The sequence below is a fragment of the Arvicola amphibius genome, chromosome 12, assembly GCF_903992535.2.
Source record: "Arvicola amphibius chromosome 12, mArvAmp1.2, whole genome shotgun sequence".
NCBI lineage: Eukaryota > Metazoa > Chordata > Mammalia > Rodentia > Cricetidae > Arvicola > Arvicola amphibius.
Window position 1 is genome coordinate 138,242,090 of NC_052058.2, and position 21,992 is coordinate 138,264,081.

Genomic DNA, 21,992 nt, shown 5'->3' on the forward strand with positions numbered 1-21,992 from the left:
CTTGAGACACCAGAAGAGGATGCCTTGCCACCTGTCTTGCCTTTTCTCAGCCAGGAAAGAGTGCTGTGGATGTCAGCACAAGTTTACATAAATGGGAAACTGAAGCCCCTAGGAAGTGCTATGAGCTCAACTTGGGATTCAGAGGCAGTCCTCTGAATGCAGAGGCCCCTGCTGACATGTGGGAGTAGGGTTCCAGGAGTCTGGGGGGTGTCTGTGTGACTCTTTACAGTAGTGACCACGCCCCTAAGAGGGGACACTGTTTTCCTTCTCTTGAGTTGAAAGGGAGTAAGAAGTCCTTAACTAGTAGTGACACACTCAGACTTAGATCAGGAAGCCAGACATCCTGCTGGTCCACCTTCCCCGGGCAGATGTGAGGGATGGATGGGCAGGAACTCAGGCGTATGTTTTAGCAACCGGCCTCACCCTCTGAAGAGGTGCAAGAGAATGTTTGTGTTAAATGGACAGGTGATGGCTCTCGAATAAGCTGAAGACTCTGAGGTTTTGCAGGCAGCTCCCCCGACACTAGTCTTCCTGTTTGTGTCCCTGCACTGATCTAGCCTGTCACTTGTCACCATGCCTGTTAACCCTGGGGAGAAGCAGCCAGGAAGTCGACTCCCTTTAGAGGGGAAATGGCACATTGCCCCTCGACAGTTCCCGGCTTCGCAGACTCTTTCCTGGGCTGCCAGCCAGGCTCACTTTCAGCCACACACACAGCTTCCTCACCTTCCAGGGCAGGTCAGCCATCCTTCACCACTGTCCATGCTGAGCACCAGCTGGGTGCTTGTGACGCAACCCCAGGACCCCAAAGAGGCTGCACAGAGGAACCAGCAAGGGCCCTCAGCTCACGGGCCTGGCGTGTAGTAGTAGCACCAGCTGGGGGTTGGTGCAGCAACAACAAAACTGAGCTAGGAAATAAAGCCAGGAAGTGCAAGCCAGAGTTGGCATGACCCGGATGCTCCTTCCTGAGAGGAGGCATAGAGCCCTGCCTCACTATAGAGGTACCAAGCTCTCAGTGAAGACTCCCATGAAGGACTCACAGGGAGAGGGGATGGTGGCCTCCAGCGTGCCCCGAGGTCTATAAAGACCTGTATCTGATTCGAGTGTACTCAGCCAGCCAGAAACTGGATCTGGTCCATTAGCAGAAGGAGAATGTCTCCTCTGGGAAGGGACCCCCTCTGAAGCCTGCTGGTCCTTTGAGGATGTGATTGACATATTCCAGATAAGGGATGTGGAATTAGCCACCCAGATCTGCTGGTCCTTTGAGGAGTTGATTGACGCACTCCAGACAAGGGATGTGGAAGAGCTGGGTCCGTGATTAATTTCCTGACCCGCTCTGGAGAGGGCCCAGGGGAGAACTGTCTTGCCAAGGCTACCTAGCATGCTGAAGCTCACTCTCTACTCTGAGCCCCTCCCCCATGCCATCCTCTGCTCCTATCCTTCCCGCCTTTCTCCAGGTCAGAGAAACTGCCTCAAGTGTCACCCAAGCTGTCACAAGTGCGTGGATGAGCCTGAGAAGTGCACTGTGTGTAAAGAAGGATTCAGGTGAGCCTGCCCTTCACCGGGGGGGGGGGGGGGGGGGGGGGGAGTGGGAGGGATGACAGGGTCCGTGCTGTGTTTGCTTTCTCAAAGGTTTACGTCTTTTCCTGAAAGCTAGGATATCTAAGGCCTGGAGCCGGGCCCTGGCTATCAAGTCGAGGGACTGTTGAAGAGAAGTTGGAGCATGCTCAAACTTCCTAGGCTAGGTTTGGAGAACTGGCTAAGTGACAGTTGAACACATCATGTAGGGATAGCACAAATAATAAAAACCTAGAGACAGAAATCGGGGTTTAACCAGAAAAGCAAAGCAGTCAAGCCACTGGGGAAGTCCTACCTCTACCAAGGCTAGGTGACCACAACTAAGCCTCTCTCTCCTCCCATTTTATATTCCCTCTAGTGTGGAATTAAAGGTGCGTGTGACTCCCTGGGACTGGGATTAAAGGTGTGAGCCACCGCCATCTGAATTTATTTCTGTGTTGATCTTGTGTAGCCTAGGGTAGCCTTGAACTCAGAGATCCATCTGACTCTGTCTCCCAAATCCTCGATTTAAAGTTATGTGACACCACTGCCTAGCCTCTAGTGGCTTAGTTTTACCCTCTGATCTTCAGGCAAGCTTTATTTGTTAAAAATAAATAAAATATCCCTATACTTTATCAATCACAACCACATTCAAGAGTACAAATCTATTACATGTGTGTCATCATTGAGTTCTGGTGGCTTTAGCTTTGTCACTGGTCTTCAAGCGAGATTTATTTATCAAAATAGAAGGAATAGGGGCTGGAGAGATGGCTCAGAGGTTAAGAGCATTGCCTGCTCTTCCAAAGGTCCTGAGTTCAATTCCCGGCAACCACATGGTGGCTCACAACCATCTGTAAAGGGGTCTGGTGCCCTCTTCTGGCCAGCAGGCATACATGCAGACAGAATATTGTATACATAATAAATAAATAAATATTTTTAAAAAATACAAAGAATAGACCACTAGAGCCAGGTACAATAGAGTTTGCTGTTGGGTGGTAGGGGAAATATCTAGGAAGCTTAGGTCACTTTCCTTTGCAATAGTAAACCCCCTCTGCTCCCGCTCCCCTCCTGGCCCAGGTCGCAGCTGCAGTGACTGGCCCACCCTCCCTCCTGGCCAGCCAGCCCTCTGTCTTCTCTCTTACCCCCCCCCCCGTGTTTTCCATCCGCAGCCAGAGAAGGAACTCGGCTCTCTGAAGAGGTCTCATAGATTCTTGATCCTCCCAGTTCCACAGAACTCAACCCTTTAAAATTCAGCATTAAAAAAACAAACAAACAAACAAACCTCTTTGCCAACTAAGGAATCTTCTTCAAACAATGTATAATCCTTTTGTTAGAATCATTCAGTGCACCTGAATTACATTTAGTGACATCAGATGCATATCACCAGCTACTCTCTAAACGTTTAGAAAGCACGTATTAAAAGTAAGCTTTGGACAGCCCATACAGAGGGCCTAGCCCCATCGTCTTCATGGAAAGGGAGAAAGTGAAGGAGTCGGCATGGTAAGTACCTTGACAGACATAGGAACCTCAGGGGTTTGTGTCCAAGTGACAGTGAGCCGAGGTGAAACCTGAGCCCCTGCATTTCCAGCAGATGCCAAGTGAGGGGATGCTGTGGTCCAGCCAGGGAGCAGCAGGTGCATCATCCTGAAGGCCATACCCCACTTACCCAGCTCAGCCTCTCTCCTCCCACTGCTGCTGAGACAGGAATTCACAACAACAGGAAGCTCTCTGATGAAGAACAATGGAGGAGAACTTAGAGAGCATCTGCTCTTCCTGCAAATGTCCCTACCAATGTTGCCCCGTTAACCTGCACAGCAACTTACAAAGTCTTTAGTGCTAGTCATAGTTTTCATGCGGAGGAGGTCAATGGCTTTCCCAGGAGGCTCCATGTGGCTGCCTCAGTGACCCTGCCCTCACCCTGCTCTTTCTTTCAAATCAGAGTTTGGGTGACAGGCAGGGAAAGCAAGACCTTCCAATGTGGCAAATCATACCCACCATTCTTCAAACCCGTTGGCCAGACAGGACAGGATTAGAAGCAAAAGGATCTGCTGGTCCAGGAAGATATCCCCCAAAGATGAGAGAGAGGAGACATTTTACTAGAGGCCTTGACCAGCAGCTGGGAGAGGCCAGCTTTAATATCTTGGACCCCTCTAGCACTGGTCTACTGCTATGGACCCTCAACCCCTAGGTTACTAGCTGAAGGTATAAAGGACAGAAGACTCCATGAATCCAACTCCCCGGAACCTGTTTCCCAGAGGAAACGTGCCAAGGGTTCAAGACACCTATTTCTATGTCCTGTGGAGAAGAGCGAAGTCAGGCTGATGCAGGGCAGGAAGCGCCTCTCGGGCAGAAATCCCTGGGCAGGTGTGATGGTTGCAGTACCAATAAGCATCCATAGAGGAGCACAAACAAAGCAGGGAAACATGGCCAGCCATAATCCACAGAAAGCTTCCTTTTATTGCCCAATATCCTCTTCAGCTGTGACTTCAAATCATCGCTGTCATGTCACGGCTGTGAGAGGACAGCGCACTGCTGCCTCCTGGCCATCCGTCTCTTTAGGGGGATAAACACTGGAGAGGTTCACAGGGAAGTGTCGGTTATTACAAACATGATTTAACCGGGCCTGCATGCTGGCCCTGGCACCTAGTGAGACAGGGCCCCTGGTGAGCGTCAGCCATCTGCGGAGAGGAGTTTGCATCACCCCACTGGATGGAGGTGCAAAACCCGGGGGGCAGAAGGGGTCTACATATGCAGCACAGCACACTTGCCCTCTGGTCATCAGAAAATGGATGGGTGGGCACCCACTGGATACCCCGTAAACCCATTGAATATCCCACAAGATGAAAACTCAGTTCCCAATGCTGGCCCTACTTCTGAGGCTACTCCCAGGCCTCAGATTGCAAACCATTCTTGCTTCCAACTGGCTGTCGGAGTTCCCTCAGCCTCTCCTTGGTATGACTGCTTTGCTACAACCGCTCCTAGAACAGAGAGACACTTCCTTACTTTACACTTCCTTACTTTAGCCATTTGTTATACAAGTGTTACAAAGGAAGTGGGTTGGAGTGGTATTACCCATAGCAACACTGGCAGGGTCAGGAACTTAAGACCTTCCATTCCTGAGGAATTGGGTGCAATACCCTACCATCAGGTGGATGGGTGTGTTCTTTGTCACCAAAGTGGGCCTTGAACTCATGGTAGTCCCCCTGCCTCAGCCTTCTGAGTTGTGTATTATTTGTTCTTGTTTACCAACCTGAAAGCTCCAAATCCTCTCCTTTGGCATTGCCATGGAGACGCCATTATGGAGGCCTGAGTTAATGTTAACATCATTGGCCATCGGTAACAGATTCGACCTTCAGTCTCTTTCCCCTCCTCTGAGGTAGGGGAGTGGTGGGGCCGGAAATTACTGCCTCCCCGATCAATGGTCTGTTCACCTGAAATCCAGTGCCCCACCATGAAGCTGCTGTAGAGCCCCAGCTACCAGTTATCTCATTAGTACACAAAGTGACACTTATCACTATCGATTCTAGAGCGTTCTGGAGCTATGTGCTAGGATGAAGCCTAAATATATATTTCTAATTATAAATCACATCACAGCAGGCCTTCTGGATCTGACAGACACACCCCAGAGCCCTTGCTCAATCTGTTTATTGGCAAACCCATTTAAAACGCGTGCCTCAGACACAGTACAATCCCAGGAACCAAAGAAATCGTAGTCGGTGACATTTATTTACACGGCTGTGTGCCAGACACCAAACGGTTCTATATACATTTGCTCGGTGCGTCTTCCAAGCAGTGTTATGTTGTAGGAACCAATTACCAGGAGGAAGCGGGTGTCTTGCCTGGGGTTGCACAGCTGGGAAGCGGTGGAGCCAGGTCCTGCATGGGCGGTATAAGCTCAGTTTGTGTCCACGATGCCTTGCTGGGCTGCCTGGCTAAGGGAAAGGTTTGTAGGCACTGATGGGGTGAGAAGGGAAAGCAGAAGCCACATGTAGCAGGCTGCCAGCTGCCAGGAGGGGCTCTTGTTTCAAGTTCATGGAAAACAGCAGAGTTTTAAGTAAGGAAGAATGCAGAGCAGATCGAGGACTGAAGGCCAGCCTTGTGGCCATTACCCTCAAAATGTAGATAGACCCTTTGGTTGCCACAGTGACAAGTGCTCGATGCTCCAGTTTCTGGGGAGAGGGGTGTTTCTAATTCAGGTTTTAGGAAACACTATGGAAAGAAGTCATCCTGGTGTAGGAGAAGGCTGGAAGTTTTGGCCTCCTGCACCAGGATGGAAGCCCCAGGACCTCCACCTGGCTTCAGGACAGCTTGGCCGGCTTTCATTAGCTGGGAACCTCCAGTATCACAAAGCATGGTGCTTTGGTAACTTTCATTTCCTCCCGTGAAATGCATTTGAGGACAGATCATACTTTAATTAGACTCTCGGGACACACATGGAAATGGGCCTTACTATCTTTTTACCAGCCTTGCACGGGGCAGCTGCATTCCAGACTGTGAACCGGGCACCTACTTCGACTCCGAGCTGATCCAATGTGCGGAGTGCCATCACACCTGCAGAACCTGTGTGGGTAAGCTGCCAAGGCTTTCGTCTCGTTGGGCATTTGCATGCACGGTCACCAAGGTGAATAGGCCAGCTACCTTGAAATTCAGGAAGTTCTGTAACTCTGTGGGTTTCTGCATTTATTACAGAAGTAAACTCAAAGGCGGGGGGGGGGGGGGGCTTAAAGTGGAGCTCAGGGGAGAGCATGTGCCTCCCATGTAGGATGTACGGGGGAAGTAGACTGTAAAAACACAAAGGTTCTCCCAGCCTCCTAGGGCTGGACAGGAAGAATGAGGAGTTACTATTTAATGGATACAGAAGTGCAAGTTAGAGGAAATGAAAACTGGCTGCCCACTGATGCGAATTCAGTAATGATACCCTTTAAGATGGTTGAGATGATAAAGTTTATTACGTACCTGATACCTACCAACAGGTTTTTTTATTATTATTAAAAACAACAAAAAGTACAAAGACCCACTCTTAGCAAGCTGCCTGCGCTCCCCAGCCTTAAAAACAGCCTTGCCACGAATGTTTGTAGGCAAGAAATAAAGGATGTGTAGCGGCTTGTGGGCTGGCTTGCCTTAAAACTCTACTCTTGCTGCAGAATTAAACTAAAATGCAGTACCATAAAGATTGAGAGGCCTCGGAAGGGGGCGGGGACAGATCCGGGCAGGGTGCGATAAGACAAAACTTCAGTCCTCTGTACCATCTCCACTTGTTTGGAACATTTTATTCAGAGAGGAAAAGACTGCCATAAACAATTTTACAGGCATTATAGTTCCCCACTGAGATTATAGCCCAGATGTCTCCGGGCACAGTTTATGCAGAAGATAGCAGCGATTTCATTCATTTTATTGGGTTTCGTCTTGCAGTCATCCGCACGCATCGTGAGTTATGTGCGCAGATATGTTCCAGGTGAAGCAGTCTCCTCAAATCCCTTCCTGCCCCCAGCACTTTGCCGCCTTCTACGAAACTCACACGAGATGGAGTTTTTGCTACAGTGACAACAGAAGAATTAGGTCTCAGCTAAATCTCATTTGCCACAAAACCATTTATTAGAAATGCCAGGAGGCAGGCGCTGCCATCCTCCTTATGTCCCGTATACGCCTCATGGAGGTATCAATTGTGCTACCCAAGTGGACATGCCAGAGATGGCAACATCCACAAGCCACGGCTGCGGCTGACTCTCGCCTCCTGTGGGAGACATTCCCTCCTCCACCCCATCCTCAGACAGCCCCAGAAGGACCCAGGCTTAACCTTAGGGAGAATCCTTTCCACCGGCAGCTGGCAGCTTTTCCCGCCTGGTTGTCCTGCTGCTTTTTATTTCCTGTGTTTAGTTCCGGTTTAACCCAGGTTGTTTAAGAAGCGTCTCCAGTGCCTCCTACTTAAATGTCAGAGTCACTTGAATCCATAGCATTCGGGCTTGTAGTCTATAACTCTTTTGATCTCGATAATTCAATTCTCTTTCATCTTTTTTTTTTTTTTTTTTTTTTTTTTTTTGGAGAACGCAGACTGTCTGGCAGCCAATGGCTGTATTGGGTCACTTATAGGTTTTCTTATCTCAGTTCCGTATCTCCTCCATCATCCCAAGAATTCAGTTCAACAGCAGGCAGTTGTAAAGTTCTCAGAGGAGAGAGGAGAGGAATTCTCCATGTCTCCCCGTGCCCTCTGGGCTCTTTTTTTTTTTAAGATTTCTTTATTTATTATGTACACAGTTCTGTCTGCATGTTTGCCCGCATGCCAGAAGAGGGCATGATCTCATTACAGATTGTTATGCATCGCTATGTGGCTGTTGGGTTTGAACTCAGGAACTCTGAAAGAGAAGCCAGTTCTCTTAACCTCTGAGCCATCTCTCTAGCCCATGGGCTCTTTTTAACCTCCCTAGAACACATGTAACCCAAGGCAGCGACTGGGACCAGAGATTTCTTCCTCCACTCAGAGTTATCTGAAGCCCCTTGCTCCATGTCAGGTGGAGTCTCCCTAGAAGCACTGTGTCTGGTGACATCTTTGTTACAGCATGGTGGCCTAGCCTACAGTGTTCCAAGTGCACTAAGCTTTGTGAGAACAAGAGTCTTGACCATATCCGTTGCCGGTGCCCAGAGTCCTGGCGTGAGGTTGTGATCCTTGGCTCAGGGATGATGAGTCAACCCCTGGGAGAGGAAAGTGCCACCCAGGATAAGTGGCAGCCAGCGGGCATGCCTACCTGCTTGCTAGGATGAGAAGCAGTGCCCTAGGCCCTTGGAAAGGTTGATCCGGGCCTGTGCCTGAGAAGGCGCAGTAAGAACTAGTGAGTGAAAAGAATACCAGGACGGGTCCAGAGAGCTTCCAAAGGAAAAGACTTTCCACTTTAGCGCTTCTCACAGCGTGTTCTGGCCTTCTGAGCAAGGCTCTGTGTGTCTGTTTGTACCGGGCCTAGCATGATGTGTTAGCAGAAGCACGGCCCATGGAGCCGTTACCGCGAGTGCTGAGGGGGTTCCTAACGCACCTGGAGCCCGTGAAGACTGAATGGGATCCCTGAGGGGTTTTGAATATAACATTCATAACTAGTGGTTGTGAAGGTAGCGTCATAGACAATGTGCTTATCGGCATTTTTTGTTGTAACAGACTACATATAACATAAAATTTACCATCTTAACCATTTTAATATTTTTTACTTTTTATTTTATTTGGGGTTTTGGGAGTTTGTTTTGTTTGGGTTTTTTTTTTTTTTTTGAGATAAGATTTCTGTGTAGTCCTGTTTGTCCTGGATCTCATTCTGAAGACCAGGCTGGCCTCAACATCAGGGATCTGCCTGCCTCTGCCTCCCACGTGGTAGGATTAAAGGCATGTGCCACCACCAGTTTAAAAAAAAAGTTAGTTGACATACTTGTACTGATTTTTGAGACTCCTTATTATAATTCAGTACATGTGTTCAATGTGTGAAGACCAAGTCAGGGTCATTAGCATTTCCGTCTTCCCAGATACTGTCATTTGTATGTGTTGAGAACCTTTGAGCTCTTCTCCCCATCTGGAAACATGACTGGATGCTGGATGCTACGGTTGCCCTATTCTTGCTATAGAATTGTTTCCATTACTATTTTCCACTAGCAAAACATTGTAGTAAAATGTTTGACCAAAGCAACTTACGGAAGGCTTGACTTTGGCTCTCAGTTTGAAGATGTCATCCTTCGTGGCATAGAAGGCATAGGAGCGAGAAAGGCTCTAGCCATGGTAGCAGGAGTATGTGTCAGTTGACCATGCTGCATGCACAGCTAGGAAAGAGAGAGGAATGCTGGTGCTTAGCTGGCTGCCTCCTCCACTCCCCCCCTTTCTGTTCTGTCCCGCACCCCAGCCCATGGGATGGTGCCACCAGCACTGGAAACACCCTCAGAGACAAGCCAGAGGTGTTGTCGGTCGAGACATCACAAGCACATTAGACCAGCGTCTCCTCTGCAGTTCCTGTTATTCATGCTCTCACTGTGCCTGCCATGCCTGCGTGGCCATTCTCAGATGGAGAGTTTGGTGGCATTAGGCACATTATTATGTGACCAATACCACCATTCACCTTTGGGGGTTTTGTCATTTTTCCCAACTGAGCCTGCAACCAACAATTTTTTTCTAGTTTTTTTATTTTCTGGTGGTGGGGATTAAGCCTCACAGCTGGGCAGTGTTGGCGCACACCTTGGATCCCAGCACTTGGGAGACGGAGGCAGGTGGATCTCTGTGAGTTTGAGGCCAGCCTGGTCTACAAGAGTTAGTTCCAAGACAGGTTCTAAAGTTACAGAGAAACCCTGTCTCAAAACACAAATAAATAAATTTAGAAAATTGAAAAAAAAAATGAAGACTCAGTAGGTTGTCCCTAAGTTTTTAATCCTCCTGCCTGCACATCCTGAGTGCTGGGGCTGTAAGTGTGAACCACCACATCCACTTCACATAACCATTCGGTTTAATAGACTCAGCATTATCTAGGGGTATTGCCTAGTGGTAATGAGCGCACCTTATGTATGTGAACCCCAATACCACCACCAAAAAAGTAACGAGCATTCAACTAAATACAAGCATCCATTCCCGTCAGAGGAACCTAGGCTGGAGGAAGGCCAGCAGGGCTCACAGTTGAGCAGATGAGACACAGAAGTAGGACAGTGTCGGGCACTGATTGTCCCTGAGGCCCACAATAAAGTGACCCTTTCAATGTGAGGGGCTGAGGGCTGGCCACACAACCACACCATAGGAAATATCCCTATGGATATTTTTGTCCATTACAGAAGCCCAAAGATAGGAGGAGCCCCGAGGCTCACTGGTTGGCCTACCCTAATTAGTGAACTCCAGGCCAAAAAGGTCTTATCTCAAAAGAGGTAGGCAGTATTCCTGAGGATGACTTCCATGATTCACACACACACACACACACACACACACACACACACGCATGCACACCTTCATTCCCATGAAGAGAAGTAGGAACCATGTGGAAATAGTTTAGGTACCATGCCCAGTGAATCTCAGACACCATCACTTCACTGTAATTGAAAAAATACAATTATACTCCAGTGTGTTTGGGTTTTACCCGCCCAGTACAACTCAGTTCAGCCACCACGCCTGTTAAGTAGCTACTGCCCTGATTCTAGCTGAAAACTGACAGGAAAGGAAATACACAGACTCCATCAGTCGCGATGGCCCAGGTAGTGCTCCCCACTGGGCTCAGCTTAGGCCTCTGATGTCCCCATGTGTGACATGGGGAGGGTGATCTACCTCCAGTCACATGGAGAGCTTCTCACTGAGCTCCTGGAAAGTGTCAGCGGTGTGGGTGGGCTGGGGACCTCTGAAGATTCCCACAGATGTTCTAGAACACCACACATGTCCTTGATGTCTGCTTCTTTCCCACACCTCTCAGGGCCCAGCAGAGAAGAATGTATTCACTGTGCAAAAAGCTTCCACTTCCAAGACTGGAAATGTGTGCCAGCCTGCGGTGAGGGCTTCTACCCAGAGGAGATGCCTGGCTTGCCCCACAAAGTGTGCCGAAGGTATGGTCTTCCTGGCTGTGGCCCGGGCTGGTGGGGAGTAATGGTCATCTGGGCATTGCAGAAGGAGCAGCTGGATGGCCAGGTGTGGTGTCGCTTTTCCTGGAGCCTAGGGGACTGACATGCTTCGTCACCCGCAGCTGTAGGTGCAGAGGGCAAACAGAAAACCATTTACTGAGGAAGGGATGCCTACAGTTAATTATTGCCAAAGTTGCAAGCCAGCTGGCAGCCTTCAAGCTCCTCTTAATGCCTAATTATTTGTGAAGCACTTACCATATGCAGCACCGGGTAGCAGTGAGCCAGGACAGGAAACAGAATTAACTAGGTGCTGCCACACAGCCCTCCCCAGCCTCAGATGATACAGGGCAGTCCTGCTCAAGCCATGATGCAGGGTGCTTTCACCCTGTAGGTGCTCAAGGCAACCCCATGTGTGGGAGTTAACACTTTTTCTAAGTCAGATAGTTTAGACAAAATAAAACAACTCTGGTGATGTCCTCATGGCAAAGCCAGTCCTGGCTGAGACACATGTGTTTTAACTCTCTTGCTGTCTTTCTATTCCTCCATGAGTGCACACACTTGGCGAGGTAGACTTAGCATGTCTCCTGTACTAAGGCCAGGCAGGGAATAGGTTACCAAAAGCCAGCCAAGGCATTGGGTACAGCCACTGCTCCCACTGTTAGGAGTTACCAACTTGTAGTCATGTTAGGTATGTTTTCTTTTTTTTTAATGATTTATTTAACTTTATGTACATTGGTGTGAAGGTGTCAGATCCTGTGGAACTGCATTTTCAGACAGTTGTGCGCTGCCATGTGGGTGCTGGGAATTGAACCCGGGTCCTCTGGAAGAGCAGTCAGTGCTCTTAACCGCTGAGCCATCTCTCCAGCCCCTAGGTATGTTTTCAAGGTCAAACAGAGATGTATTTTGGATAGACAGGTGGTCTTCAAACACTTCAGAGATCTACAGAATGTGACACTAATGATGTTTTAATAACATAAGGTTTTTTATGTCCATGAGACATGTCTGCTCCTGGCAACACTGTGCAAGTGCTCCCTTGTACTGTGGGACACAGGCTGTTCAAGGAGCAGATGTGTGCTTTAGTCTACACTTGGCTGACTGGAAATGATGCCAGGCAAGGACATCAGAAACAGGCCAGGAACTGGAAAGGCAGAATATGGTGTGAGAGCAACGGGGAGACATTGAAGGTGATGGTTCTGATGCAATGGAGGGGTGGTCTTGGAGGAAGTGGAAGTAGGGGACTTCTGTCTGCAAAAGGCTCAAAGCACAGCCACTCTGGGACCCTTGTGTCAGGACAGGCATGAGAGCCCATGCCCAGTTCCCAGTCCCAGTGGCAGAGCTCACAGTGAGGTCTGCCTCCTGGGCTCTTTTGAGAATGACAGTGGGTTGTCACCTGAGCTTGGATGCATCAGCTGATGCTGAGAAAGAGGGGTCAGTGGGGCGGGGGATCTTACATGTGTGAGAGGGCCAGAACCCTGCTGGGTTGGTTTGAAACACGGATCTTAAGTGCCTCTTCCTGCCATACCGAGTCCTGTGTGCAGGGCCGTGGACACAGCTGTCTGCAGTAAACCTTTCATTTTGCAAGCCAGCTGGTTTACTGATAATTAAAGCAAGGACAGCAGCACAGGGACAGCATGGAACTTAATGATGATAATCACTTTCATTTGTCAAGTGCCCCAGACTCCTGGGGGATGCTGACTGTGGCATCCAGAAGCCATGGTGTTCAGCTGCTAGGAGTCAGAAGGGAGGCCAGCCCACTAATGTTGCTTGGACAGAAGTTCCTGGGTGCTAGTTTCTGTCTGAGGGGACACTAACAACCCCGGAGGGAGGTTCAGCCTCAGCTTGGAGCTGATCTACCAGATCCTGGAGAAACACCCCCAGGAGCCTTGCACGGACCCCCAAGTGATAAAGCACCAGAATGTCACATGATTCCATGCCACAGAACCTCGGACCCTGAGGAGCCTTTTAAGTGTGAACCTTTCCTTAAAGGCAATACACATGGTTCTGGAAGCTTCTCTCAACTCAGGCAGCTGTAGATGCCAGTGAGCCACAGGCATCCTCCAGGCCCCAGAATGCTACCTGGTACCACGCTTCCCCTGCAGAAGAGCCAGGGAAGCCACAAGGAAAACATAACCGTCTGAGGGATAGGTGTGGAAGCCAGAATGACACCGGCCTGCTTGTCTGCTAACGTGAATACAAAGAAGACAGGTGGATGCTGATGCTGAAGGCAGTTTGTGACAGTGTCTCAGGAGAACCATGAGAAACACTCAAGACCCAGTAAGAGGATCTCTCAAGCAAGGACCTCTTGAAAGAAAACAAGAGCAACTCTGGGGGATTCGATCCAGGGGTAGACTTACCACTCATTCCCCCAGCCCTTGCCATTCTCCCCACTCCCCCATGGTTACAGAAGTCCTCAGGGTGTGCTTTCTGCCTAATTTGTACCCAGACTGAAACTTGATGGGGGCTCTTGAAGCAGGTGGCACATGTCCCACTCTTTCCTGATAGGGGGTGCCTCCTGCTGTGGTACAGAGAGAGGTCTATGGTGAGCCCAGCTCCCCCTCCAGAATTTGGCAGACTAAAGGTGCCATGGCATTTTGGAGGTGAAGTCGGTACTACAGAAGAGCCATAGGTATCCTGAAAGCCCACCTGCCGTAGAGACCACTGCCAGTACAGTATTGTGCCGGTACAGTCAGAAGCTGGAGACAGGAGGCATTGGGGGAGTAGGGTATGGGAGGTATCACCTCTTTCTCAGGAAGCATGCTCAGTTCTCCCTCACCCCACAAACTCCAAATGAGCACTCCGGATGGCCAGCACCACTTCAGGGCCTCCAGAGACCTTTGCAAATACCCCAGCTGAGCCTGCCTGGGCTTCTGGATGCAGAACCCAGACTTGCTCGGATGTGATGTTTCGCTGGCAGTTTGCACTGCAGAAATAGAAACCAGAAGCACCTGCCATCCCGCTGAGCTCAGTGAGCGGTATGTGAAGAGCCGAGCTGTGTCTGGCTTGGGTTCTCGCTGCAGGCTACTCCCTCCTGTAGTTGTTCATGGTTGAAACAACATTCAGCCAGTATCTGGGAATCCCTGGGCCCAAGCCTCCCAGACAACTGACATCCTTTGAAATGGATAGCCGGGCATGCATGTGCATGAAAGATGCCTGGAAGATCAAGGGACCTGTGTCATCAGAACCCTGTGGGTACTATTGGGAGACAGTGTAGCGAGAACCAGACACCAGGGACTTCCCAAAATTGCACCAGAAGTAGAGAGCTCCTGTAGCCGGGTAGCAGCTCCTGAAAGTGGCTCCCTGGGCAACTTACACACTGATCTGAAACAAGGGATCTGGCTAGCCTAGCATTCTCCATTGCGTACAGAATAAACACCCACCTTATCCAGCCTGAGGAGATGTTGTTCTAGGGCTTCTTGTAGCTCCTACTAAACCCTGTCAGGGGCATTTCATCACTGAAGGCCTCGTATAGGTGACAGCAGTCATCTGTCTTAAACATGAGACCCCTAGGGCAGGCCAAATCATGGCTGAGCTAGGCTTCTTCCCCTCCCCCAGGCCTGTTCCACACTTAAATGACAGTAGCAAAGGAAGTGGGAAGCAGATAGGAGCCACTATGGAGCCCTGGTCACCTGAAGCTGGGAACTGCAGAGACAGCTTGGGTACACACACACAGCCCTGGGTGGGAATTATGCAGTTATGTTAAGTTGCTTCTGTCGAGAGCCATGCAATACGTAATTCAGGCTTGCGGGGCAGGGCTGCCTATCAGAGCTTCTTCGCTTTACCACTGTAGCAAAGAGCACCCACAGATCAGGTATAAATGAGCCCATGTTCCCATGAGACTACTGAGTGTGGACTTCTGCTGTGCTCCACTTTTGTGACCTGAGGTCATAGCAGTCTGTAGTAGCAGGACCATGGGGCCAGGCTGGGCCAGGACCTTCTGTGGAAGGCACATGTGGGGAGTGGATTAGTGTCCACTAGGGTGTCCAGGCGTGCCACAGAGAGTCTCAGAGAACAAGGCCTGGCCTCCTCTCCTGGGAAGGCTCCTAACAACTGACTATGACTGCTATTGCCTTCCCCTGGTAACGGGGAAGCTGAGCAAGAATGATATAGACTCGGTGCATGTCGGGAATGACCACGCCATGAAGACCAAAGCTGAGGGCTTGGTAGTATATGCTGGGGGGTTCTGGGATAGGAACCCCATGTAGTGGGACCTTTTCCTCGAACCTCAGGAGGAGCTAATGTCTTCCCACAGATGTGACGAGAACTGCTTGAGCTGCGAGGGCTCCAGCAGGAACTGCAGCAGATGTAAGGCGGGCTTCACGCAGCTGGGCACCTCCTGCATCACCAACCACACATGCAGCAACGGTGAGCACCAACAGAGTGACCCTCAGAGCTGCCCATGAAGCAGTAAAAAGGGATGAGAAAGAACAGGCATGGCTGCCCAGAGTAGGGGTGCTCATCTCTGACTTGTTTGACCGTCTAGTTGACTACATAAGTTAAAAGAAGTTGTGTTTGTGTACCGTTCCCACTCTCCTGACATAGGTAGGTGATAGGCAGCTTCCCCCTAGGAGAGGCCTGAAAGACCCCATCCTCGGGACTAGAAGAACCGAGTTGAGCCCCGTGCTCAGCAAGAGGAACCCAACTGTGCTATGGGAGGGCCTTGGCTCTACAGATAGATAGATAGATAGATAGATAGATAGATAGATAGATAGATAGATAGATAGATAGATAGATAGATAGATAGTAGGAGGTAAGAGGACAAATTATGAAACTAGAAATGCAGAAGAAATGCTAAGGCAGGAGGAGGGTCCACAGAGGCCTCTGTCCTGGAGGCCTCAGACAGGAACAGGTTGCTGTGTCTTCCTCTGAGAAAGCAGCAGGGAGGAGCTACATTGAGCCAGCACTGTATACCATATCCTGATATGCAGGAGAAGGGGTTGACCCACTCCATGTGTTCAAGGGTGGACAGGTAATCCCCAGTTATAACGCTGACCTGGCCCTGCCATGGCAGAGTGCCCGTACAGCACTCTGCAGGTGTCCTTCTTGCCTTGTTTACTTTTTAAATTGGCAAAACCCTGTCCTTTCAAAGACCAGGGGGCTTCCTGTTTAGGAAGTCCCTGCTCGGGTTATATACCCAGCCCCCAGAGAATGAGGCTGCCATAGCACAGTCTGCTCCCTTGTGGCAATGCAGAGGCCGAGTACCAGCCTCCTCTCCCCATTTTGCCATCCCTGAGTCCTGCCTGCCTGTCTTCTCCCCTAGACTACATTCCTGAAGCCTGCTTTCCTTCCTGCTCTGACCCTGCACCTCTGTCTGCACCAACCCGCCCCCCTCCCTTCTTCTTCCTAAGCAGCCACCAGCAGTGTCCTGAAAGAGGCTCACATGCACACCAAGGACCCTCTAGCACCCCCCACAGCCCCTTCAGGAATCCCCTCCCCCTTGTCACTTAAACTTAGCGGATGTTCCATACCCTAGTGCCACCTGGGCCTCACTGGGCTTTTGCATTGAAATGACCCATAAAAGACGGTATGTCCTGCCTGGTGCACCATCGGTGCCTGGCAAATGGAGAACGGTGGAATCTTAACAGTATCCAAAGTCTGATGCCTCCTTTTCCTTTCCTGTTGCCAGCGGATGAGACCTTCTGTGAGATGGTGAAGTCCAACCGGCTCTGCGAACGGAAGCTCTTTATCCAGTTCTGCTGCCGCACCTGCCTCCTGGCTGGGTAGTGGGGCACCAGCTGCCCGAAAAGGGTAGGGTCCTCCTGTCTGCCCATTTGCCCAACCACCTTCCTCCAGATGGTCAGCCATAGCCTGTTCCTGGGGTGGCCCTGCATCTGGCAGCTGGATCTTTCCCAGAGCTGGGTCCTACTGCAGCAGCTCAGCACCTGAACCAGGTGGAGGTGGCCCTTAAGGATATGTGGCTAAAATTGCAACACCCCCTCAAACTCTGCTTGCTGGCTGCAGCCTAAAGTTGAACTCACAATGGGAACAAAATGAATTATAAAACGTAGAGCTGCAGCTTCGGAGTGGCTTCTGGGACCCTAGTTTACTGAAATTTCAAGACCAAAGCAGAAAAAAGAGATGCCTGGTACCACATCAAGTCCTCCTCCCACAGTTTGTGTGACCGTGGCAAATCTCACCAAGCTGGCTGGAAGGACCCTTGGCTGTCCTTCCCTATGATAAAGGGCCTAGCCTCCTACCCATGTGTCACTGGCCACCAAACAGCCTGAGGGACAGTTTGGTCAGACTGTAAATACAATAGGTTTCAGGGCATAAGATGTATGACCACTGGAGATAGAATCTCTGGCTACATAGTCAGCTCCTTCCAGAACTGCAGCCACCGCCTTGAAGGTCCAGCACCAAACCGAAACAGATCATTCTCTCTTCAGCGTTCTCCTGAGTGAGCCGAGCTATCCTCATGACTGTTCTTCCTGTGTCCCTGGGGCCTCCTGGGCCTGAGCCACCAGCTATCTCCAGATACAGAGCCTATGGAAGAGGGTCCAAGGAGGGTGTTCAGGGCTAACCAAAAAGCACCTGATGGCCAAGCAATTCCTCCTTAAACATGCAAAGCCAGCCCCTGAGTCACTAATCGCCAGCCCTCCACATTCCATAACCGCTTTTAAGTGCATTTGGGCCTCTGCTCTCAGGACTCTGTTTTCTGGTGGATGCGGCTCTGGTCCAGTATAGTATGAGCCTACATGATGTAGCTGGATTGATTTCTGACAAGCCTATGTAGGCATTTTATAAGCTACGTGTTCTAATTTTTACCGATGTTAATTATTTTGACAAATATTTCATATATTTTCATTGAAATGCACAGATCTGCTTGATCAGTTCCCTTCAATATGGGAGTAACATTTGCCTTAAATTTTTTCCAACCCCGACTCTCTCCATATTGTCCCCCTCTCTGACTACAATGTGCTTTGTCACCTGTGAGTGGCAAGGACCCAGCTGTTGTCTGTTGAATCCACGACTTCGATTAAGAAATCAGTGAAGCAAATCTAATGTTAGCCCTGAGTTAATAAAAGAGTTAACATCCCATTGCAAAGGAGCCTGTATTTCTTTCCAAGATAAAACTTGGAGCCTTGGTTCTGGCCAGCGGATGAAATGGAGATCACTTTGTAGTTTGCTGACCTGTTTGATGTCTGTATTCATTACTTTCCTCGTTGCTTTAACAAAATATCTGACTAGAAGCAATTTGAGGGGCTGGAGATGGCTCAGCGCTGAAGAGCACTTGTTCTTGCAGAAAACCCAGGTTCAATTCCCAGCACCCCCATGGAAGTGCACAAGTTCCAAGAAATCCAATGTCTTCTGACTTCTGTGGATGCCAGGATGCCAGGAACACATGTGATGGACATGCATACATTCAGGCAAAGCACACACGTAGAATAAAATAAATGTTTAAACAGCAATTTAAGGAGGAAGATTTGTTTTTGTTCCCAGTTCCAAAGAATAGCCCATGATTACAGGGAAGCCATGTGGCAGATCTTGAAGCAACTAGTTACGTTGAATCCACAGTCAGGAACGTGAATGCTTGCACTAGCTCACCTTCCCACACAGTCTGGGACTCCAACCTATGGGATGATATTGGGAGCGTTTAATTAATTTAATCTATATAAGCCTTTACAGACATATCCAGAGGCTAATTTAGTCTAGATAATCCCTCATAAACACACCCAGAGGCCTGTCTCTTAGGTAATCTAAGACCTCATCAAGTTGACAGTGTTAACCATCACACCCAAAAAGGGCTTTAGCAGATGTTGACATAATGGAATAAAAAAAGCCCTGAATTACAATTCAAGGGGCAGCCGGGCGTCGGTGGCGCACGCCTTTAATCCCAGCACTTGGGAGGCAGAGGCAGGCGGATCTCTGTGAGTTCGAGACCAGCCTGGTCTACACGAGCTAGTTCCAGGACAGGCTCTAAAACTACAGAGAAACCCTGTCTCGAAAAACAAAAAACAAAACAAAAAAAAAAAACAATACAATTCAAGGGGCATCATTTGTCAAAGAAAACTTTATGGGGGCTGGCACTTGCCTCCCCGCCTGAGCACCTGAGTTTGATTCCTAGAGCCCTCATGGTGGAAAACTCAACTTCAACAGGTTATCCACTGGCCTCCACATCTGCTTTCATACAGGAACACTCGTACACAGACACACACACACAAACACACAATAAATACACAGTTGTAAAACTTAAAAATAAGAGACCCACTTTGTACCACCAAAGCCAAGTAGGGCCTAAAGCTTCCCCAGGTAGAGTCACTGGACCCTGAGGCCCTCCACCTACATCTGCCAAGTGTCATTTAACTGCGTGACAACTTGCCTACTCCACAGCTACTGAGATCCCTGCATTCCTGGGTTATATGCCTCTTGGCATCTTCACCATGGCCTGTGAGACCCAAGGCTTGTGTGTAGAATCCTTTAGTTGTGGCTGGAGAAAGGACACCAGCTAGAAGTGACTGAGGAAGGAACACAAGCAGTCGGGGATGGGCAATAGTTTTGAAATCCACGATCAATTCAGAACTTTGGGGGGGGGGGATGAGCGCACCAGAGAGCACTGTCTCCTGGGCCCTATTTTCAATAAAGTCATGCCCTTCTCCCCTCTATCCTGCTTGTCTCGTGGTAAGACAAATGAAAAGACACCACCATCTCCCAAGTGCAGCTGGTGTTAGCCCTGCCCCAGAACTTTCTGGCTGTTTTTGACTCTGCTTGCCTGGGTCCGGACTGTGCTGAGCCTGTCTTGCACAGTGATGGCCACAGGGACTGCCTGCACAACGGCATCCATAGCGGCTCTATAACAGAGGAAAGGAGGGACGCATAGCTCTCAAGAGAGGGACAGACTACCCAATGTGGTCTACCACAAACACAGGTGAAGCAGGGTTGTCAGTGTGAGGCTGTGAAAGAGTGACTGGGTGTGTCTGGAATGTTGAATCCAGAGCGGTATCCTGAAGGACATTAACAACAGGTGAAATTGTTCAGCGGTCAGGGTCTGGATTGGGTGATTCCAGGTTCTCAGCTTTTTGAAGAGTTGAAATAAGGACTAACAATGATTTGCAAAAGTATCAAAACTTCACTCAAAGCAAAGCAATAGAATAGGTCGGATAATCTGTCAGTGCTGACAAAAGGCTTCATGAGTTGAGAAGGTACTTAAGTGTTGTAGGAGGCCGCTGTTTTGTTCCCACCTGCTCAGCCCAGAAATAACCACGCAGAAAGTGTATGAATTAAATCATTGTTTGGTCTGTTAGCTCTAGCTTCTTATTGGCTAGCTCTTAGATCTTAATTTAACCCGTTTCTATTAATCTATGTATCACCATTACCAGCAAGGTTCAGGCTCGTCTGTTCCTGGTGGCAACTACATGGCATCTCCTGACTCCACCTTCTTTCTCTCAGCATTCAGTTTAGTTTTCCCTGCCTAGCTCTGCCCTGTCAATGGCCAAGGTATGTTGTTAGCCTCTAGAAAGGTGGTTCTCAACCTTAATAATGCTACAACTCTTTAAGACAGTTCCTCATGCTGCAGTGACCCCAACCTTAAAATTATTTTTGCTGCTACTCATGACTGTATTTTTGCTACTGTTATGAATCCAATGTAAATATCTGTGTTTTCCAGTGGTCTTAGGTGATCCCTGTGAAAAAACCATTGCCCCCCAAAAGGGTCATGATCCACAGATTGAGAACCACTGCTCTATAACTCAAGCATCAAAAATTGCCAGGTCAGCCTGGCAGTGGTGGCACACACCTTTAATCCCAGCACTTGGGCAGCAGAAGCAGGGAGATCTCTGTGAGTCTGAAGCCAGCCTGGTTCACAGAGCAAGTTTCAGGACAGGCTCCAATGCTACAGAAAAACCCTGTCTCAGAAAGGGGGGGAGTTCTTTTCACTAAGAGTGTAGAGTCCAGATTTTTGGAGCACTGAGGGATGATGACAGAGACCATAATCCCACTACTGACGCATAGACAGGAGAATCTCACATTTCAAGCCAGTCTGTACTATATGACAAAACCTTACATCAAAGAGGAGGAAAGAAAGGAGGGAGAGATGGCAGGAAGGAAGGAAGGAAGGAAGGAAGGAAGGAAGGAAGGAAGGAAGGAAGGAAGGAAGGAAGGAAGGAAGGAAAAAAGGAAAAAAAGAAAGCCAGCCCAGGATATGTCTTAAATAGAAGAGTGGTTACCTAGCATGCAATGCATGAGGCTCTGGGTTTAATCCCCAGTACAGACAGACAGACAGACAGTGCATCTGTATATCTTATATGTCCCAGAAAACAGAAGTACAAGCAGTCAACTGGACAGCCTTCCAAGCACCTACTCACATTGCGGTGTCTAGGCTGGCTCATCCAGGGGCTAGGAAACTGAGAGCTATTGACAAAGTTTTAGTGACTAAGTGGAATCTTTTTAAAATAGAATGACTGGGGCTAGGGCTAGCTCAGTGGTAGAACACCTGCTTAGGATTTTGAGGCCATGCTTCCTTTTTATCCCTGGCACTGCTATCACTACACATAGCAAAGAGCTGACCTCATCCAGTACCTGTTCACAAATGCCCAAACTCGAGGTAAAGATTACCAAACACTATTAGGTAGAGTATGCTTATAGATTTTATTTTAAATAGCAGGATTATGGGTTGTCTTAGTTATTGTTCTATTGTTGTGAGAGCAACTTTATGGAAGGAAGCATTTAATTGGGGACTTGCTTATGATTTCAGAGGTTAGTCCATGTTCATTATGGCAGAAGCCTGACAGTAGGCAGGTAAGCATGGTGCTGAAGCAGTAGCTGGGAGCTTACATCCTGATCTGTTAGCAGGAGGCAGAGAGAGAGAGAGAGAAAGAGAGAGAGAGAGAGAGAGAGAGAGAGAGAGAGAGAGAGAGAGAGAGAGAGAGAGAGAGAGAGAGAGAGACTGG

General features: G+C 49.1%; 1 protein-coding gene across 2 annotated transcripts in view; it reads left to right on the forward strand.

Annotated features, from left to right (window-relative positions):
- The window catches only part of Pcsk6 (proprotein convertase subtilisin/kexin type 6), a 187,502-nt gene extending 169,351 nt beyond the window's left edge, over window positions 1–18,151 (forward strand). For both annotated transcript variants that reach the window (XM_038313476.1, XM_038313478.1), the window contains exons 18-22: window positions 1,455–1,542; window positions 6,019–6,122; window positions 10,965–11,094; window positions 15,359–15,471; window positions 16,733–18,151. In XM_038313476.1, coding sequence (XP_038169404.1) covers window positions 1,455–1,542; window positions 6,019–6,122; window positions 10,965–11,094; window positions 15,359–15,471; window positions 16,733–16,830 — 533 coding nt within the window. In that variant the 3' untranslated portion in view covers window positions 16,831–18,151. The remainder of the gene's footprint in view (window positions 1–1,454; window positions 1,543–6,018; window positions 6,123–10,964; window positions 11,095–15,358; window positions 15,472–16,732) is intronic.
- Window positions 18,152–21,992: the final 3,841 nt, after the last annotated feature.